At 34.1% G+C, this 5,766-nt stretch overlaps 1 protein-coding gene across 1 annotated transcript; it reads left to right on the forward strand.

Annotated features, from left to right (window-relative positions):
• The first annotated feature begins 2,206 nt into the window (after nt 1–2,206).
• On the forward strand, nt 2,207–5,158 carry LOC141602505 (protein FAR1-RELATED SEQUENCE 11-like). Its single transcript, XM_074422757.1, has 4 exons — nt 2,207–2,238; nt 2,702–3,658; nt 3,750–4,190; nt 4,296–5,158. The coding sequence occupies exons 2-4, from the start codon at nt 3,056–3,058 to the stop codon at nt 5,031–5,033; spliced, it is 1,782 nt and encodes a 593-aa protein (XP_074278858.1). The 5' UTR covers nt 2,207–2,238; nt 2,702–3,055; the 3' UTR covers nt 5,034–5,158.
• The last annotated feature ends 608 nt before the right edge of the window (nt 5,159–5,766 follow it).

Consider the following 5,766-nt stretch of genomic DNA (forward strand, 5'->3'; position numbering starts at 1 on the left):
GCACATACACTTGTACGGACAAGTGGGAGCTTGTTGGGGTTGGTGTCCTTAACAGTTAGTGCAAGGACTTATAAACCTCTAAAAGGATCAAAGGGCATACTTTGGTATTATTATCAGTTGATCCACGTTTATCAATAACGGTTGGCTTGCTAGATAAGTTTGACGTTATTGTCAAATACGGATGGCGGTGATCAACTGGTCCCTAAAAGTCACACCTATAGGATACGTTCGAGAGATGTGACGGTATGAAAATACTGTCATGTAGATGCCAAAATTGACTAACCAGTTAGTCCGAGTTATTTGACTAGTAATTAGTCAAATACGTGATGTTGAGATATTATATTTAATACGGATTAAATATCATGGGCTAAGGCGAATTAACCAGTTAATTCGTGAAATTAAATATACGTGATTTATATTTAATTAAATGTATATTAAAATAATTATACAATACTGTTTTTGTCGGACACGAATTAATAATTCAGCTAACCCGTATTATTAGCCGATGCCTTAATTTCCGATAACCGATATGATTTATAATCAAACCCGTCATATACATTTTAGCGGAATTGATCGGACCACAGGTTAAAATATTAGGAGAAAGTGGAAAGCCCACTTCCCCCTAAAACCCACGGCTGGCCGAGCTAACAAAAGAGAGCATCCCTCTCTTTTGTGACCTAGACAATTTCATTTACAACAAAACTAGGGTTTTGGAGATCAAGCTTTTCTCTGAAACCTGAGATCTCTCATCTCGACAAAACACACATCAGTTCTCCCTATATTGCAAGGCAATCGGAGAACACTGTTCTAGCACAAGGGCATATCTCGGACCAAGTCTTGGGTGCAACGATTAGGAGGGAATCTGCTTAGATTTCTGATCTTTACGCCGCAATTAAAAGGACCCGAGGTTGATTTCTATACACTTATCGTTTCTATTGTTTTATCGTTTTATGACTATAAATTGCATGTAAATTTTACGTTATAGTCCTGCAATTTAAGGGGTAGTATACGGATATTAACCCACAAATATAACACGGTGGATTAACTCTTTAATCGATTCTACTTTTAGAACTCTTGGTCGATAAAATTACATTAATATTTTATCTCTAGCCCGAAACACATCCGGAAATACGTCGTGAATACTTTCGTTGAGTTCAACCCAAATTTCGAATAAATGTGTCCGTGATCCAAACCCATATCAACTTAGGGTACGGTGTGCCGAAATACCTTCATTAACATAAATTCGGTGGATAGACATTTATCACCCCACTTCACCAACGTAACAAGGTTTGTCTTACGGTAAAGCCGGCTCAACTCCCTTGCGAAACTGGTACTTCATGGGTTTCTAATTTTTTGTAAGGCTAAGTCTCAATTGTTTATTTTAGCGAGAGGTCATGTCAATTTATTATCTATCACGTTTTAAGTGAACTAAAGCGGTTAACTATGATAATTATAATTGACACGGTCGATATACTCGATTAAAAGATGATGCATGTTTTAGTTATGGCGATTTAGCGATGCATGCAACATATAAATAAAATGCAAAGCATAAAAATAAAATCCTAGTATGGCCTTCCTAAAATAGAAAATCTAATTAACTATAACATATTCGGAAACCAACTCCATTGGTCTCTTGAACATCGGTTGAGGCACGCATCACGAGGTAACACCGTCTTTATGTATTTCCTTCTTGAGTGACACCGTCTTCAAGAAACTCCGAAATAAATAAATTACATAATTTCCTATTATACATTTGTAATTAAAATAAAATAAATCTATTAAATTACAAAACGGTGATACGAGATCACAATAAATTACAACCGAATCGATATTCCCATACATTTCGGGTAATATCAATTAAAAACTAAGGCCATACTAAGTAAAAATTACATAATTCAAAAATTACATAAAATAAAATCGGTTTTTCTAACGCGTGCCCTAAGGGCACACGTTAATAGTTGATTAGGCATAGGTTAAGCATTATCATTAGTTAAGATTCCCTCATTTACCTTAATTATCTTTTATTTTTCTCTCTCCCAAATATTCTCTTATCTCCCTAATATTTTCTTTCCTTCCTCCCAAATATTGCATCTCCCACCGTTAAATTTTTTTCTATAGAAGTTTTGCATCAATAAAACTTATACCAATTTTATGCTCCATAAATCAATTTTTCATCTACCCAAAATCAACAATGAGCAATCTAATCAGTTCTGATGCAACAGACTCTCCTTCCGCAAGGTATGTGGTTTTTCTTTACGAATTGTGTCCTGTATAAATTGTTGTATCTTTCTTCGTCCAGTTCTTGCAGACCTCTAAAAGATGGTTGCAAATTCATAGAAACCAGTGTCTAATATCAAAGACTTCGGTTTACAAATCTTGAAAACTAGATCAGTCTACAGGGAAATTAAAAATTTGTATAAATTCACTAATGTTTTAGGGAAGAAATGCTCCTTGTTTGTCAAGATAGCCTGTATATGTGGACTTCGATATGATAAAACTTGCTTTAATTTACAGGGAGGAGGTGCCCTAATATATACTTCGTAATTTGCATGCCAAACATGTATTGGTTGTCATGTTGCTAATTTATTTCAAGTATATAGGATGTCATGTTGGGTGTTGGTGTGACGTCGTGTCTTACGCTGTTCATTTCTTTAGCAAATGATTGATACTTTAATTATACAATAAAAACTTGTGTTTGCAGGTCAAATGTAATTCGGTTTTTTGACTTGAACAATGAACCAGAAGATGAAATACTCCAGTTCGAAAATAATGAAGTTGTTAAATTAAATGAAATTGAGGAAAATATTGATAGAAACTCTTTTGAACCCTTTGTTGGTCAATGTTTTCTAAGTGAAGAGGAGGCTTATTTGTTTTACGAGAATTTCGCTAGAGATAATGGGTTTTCAATTCGTAGAGGTCGGTTTGAAACTAAGAATGGAAAAATGGTTAGGCGAGATTTTTTTTGTCATCGAGAAGGATTTCCAAGAGTGAAAATGGTAGAGCCGTCTAAGGAGCAAATAAAAACAGGCCATCAACGAGGTGTGGTTGTAACGTTATGCGTATAACTCTTAAAAAATCTTGTGACATTTTTCTCGAAGAGTGGCATGTTACCCAATTTAATTCACATCATAACCATCAACTTTTGTCAGCTACTCAAGTGCGATTTCTTCCTTCTTATCGCTCCATATCTAAAGAAGATGAGCAACAACTTATGTTGTATAAAAATGCTGGTCTTTCAGTCAGACAAATAATACGAGTGATGGAGCTCCAGAAAAATGTCAAGTATGGCGATTTACCATTTTTAAAGAAAGATGTTCATAATTTTTTTAGTAGAAAGCGACAAGAGAATTTGGGCAATGACGCTATGGATCTTCTTGAAATTTGTAAGAGCGCCAAAACTGAGAACCCTAACTTTCAATTTGATTTTACTATTGACAATGAGAATAGGCTGGAGAATATATTTTGGTCGCCTGCTCACTGCTTTGATTTGTATCAAGAGTACGGAGACTCTACTGGGTTTGATACAACTTATAGGGTGAATTTATATGACATGATTTTTGGCATTTTTATTGGCATTGATAATCATGGGAGAACCATATTATTTGGTTGTGCTCTTCTCCGAAAAGAAAGTAGAGCTACTTTTTGTTGGTTGATGAAGGTACACATATTCTATAGATATCCAATTTTTTTTTATGTTGTAAAGTTATATTGTTTTATATACTTCTTACGTATTTTTTGCTTGTTGTTAGACTTTTGTTACACTGATGAAGAAGCCGCCATTGACAATAATTACTGACCAGGATCCATGGATGTCAGAAGCAATCTCCATAGAAATGCCATTTACAAAACACGCTTATTGCATATGGCATATCACATCTAAATTTTCTTCTTGGTTTACGGCTCTTCTTAGAAATCAATATTCGCATTGGTGTTCTGATTTTTATAGGCTTTATAAGTTGGACGATATTGATGATTTTGAACAAGAATGGCCTCTTATGGTATCAAAGTTTAATTTACAAGAAAATAAGCATGTCCGTGGTTTATATGAGATCAGGCGAAATTGGGTGCCGGCTTACCTTCTTGATTATTTTTTTGGTGGTATGACCACAACGGGAAGATGTGAGAGCATCAACAGTTTTGTGAAACGATTTACATCTTCACGATCATGTTTGACTCAGCTTATTAGCCAGGTAAATATTTGAAGTCTGTTATTATTCTACACTTTTAAGAGTATTTTCTTTTTATCCATGTTGATACATTTCTAATTCATTTCTTATCAACTGGCACACCTATAGATTGATCTAGCAGTTGAGGATATTGGGCAAACTCAACTACACCATACCATGTTGGATACATATAGAGGATCTTCTTTGCATACTTCATCTCCGTTGGAAGAGCAAGTGTATAAAGTTTTCACATCATTTTCTTTCAAAAAGTTTCAAGAAGAGTTTGACAGGGCTACTCAATATACGGTATGTTTGGATCACACTCATGTTTTCATTGTTGGACATTATAAGGAGCTACGTACACAGAAGCATAATGTCGTTTGGAATTGCGACAATATTAGTTGTAGCTGTAAGCTTTTTGAGTTTTGGGGTATTCTTTGCCGACATATATTATCTGTGTTCATACATAAAGACCGTTTTGACATACCAGTGAGATATTTACCCTTACGATGGTGTCGTGATGAGTTCCATACAAGGGTAATCGTTCCGCCACTCAACCAAACAGTTTCAGATAGTGAAGTATTGGGTTCTGAAATCACTGATTTGGGCGAGGATAATCACATTCATAATCCTCCGGTTTCGAAAACTAAAGGTCGTCCGAAATTCAGGCGCGAAATAGGTGGAAAAGAAGCTGCACAAAAGCAAAGTAGAAATTGTTCTTTTTGTAAAAAGCCCGGACATAAAATTACAACATGTCCAGAAAAGGAAAACATTCATGTAAATACTGTCCCGGTTGATGCTAAGAAGAGGAGAAAAGACTCCCAAACAAGAGAAGGCTTAAATCCAATTTTTTGTTTAAAGGAGTAGAATAAATTTAGAGACTTTATTGTATCTTTTGAAATTTTATTTTTTGTCTCTTGCAATTTTATTTGAGTTTTTGAAAATTGTTATAAGTGATTATGACTTTCATCAATTAAGTTCAATAAATTCCATTAATTGTATTTGTAGTTGATTAAGAACAAATATGTACTTGTATTCTAATATATTCTAATTAATTGTATTTGTAGTTGATTAAGAACAAATATGTACTAGGTAGATTTTTTTCTTAAAAAATAAAAAAAAGTCAAACTTAATGGCATATAACAAAAACCAACGTGGGAGAAGCAATATTTGGGAGAAAGGAAGGAAAATCTTAGGGAGATAAGAGAATATTTGGGAGAGAGAAAAATAAAAGATAATTAAGGTAAATGGGGGAATCTTAATTAATGATAATGCTTAACCTATGCCTAATCAACTATTAACGTGTGCCCTTAGGGCACGCGTTAGAAAAACCGAAATAAAATTATGACAATCATAAATAAAATGCAGCATTATAATATGTATGAACATGCCCAATTTTATGGTAAATCGCCTTTAAGAAGCCAATATCATATATTACACGGTTTTTACGGATTTGCGTGATTCAACGTTTTATAATCACAAAAATTACATAAATTCATATTTATGCACAAGTTAATTACCCTAACCTCTTAGGACTCAAAATTAGTCTCCACTAACTATTTGACCATAATTAACTCATATTTCTTAATATTGTTCATAA

Source organism: Silene latifolia, chromosome 9 (genome assembly GCF_048544455.1).
Source record: "Silene latifolia isolate original U9 population chromosome 9, ASM4854445v1, whole genome shotgun sequence".
Lineage (NCBI taxonomy): Eukaryota > Viridiplantae > Streptophyta > Magnoliopsida > Caryophyllales > Caryophyllaceae > Silene > Silene latifolia.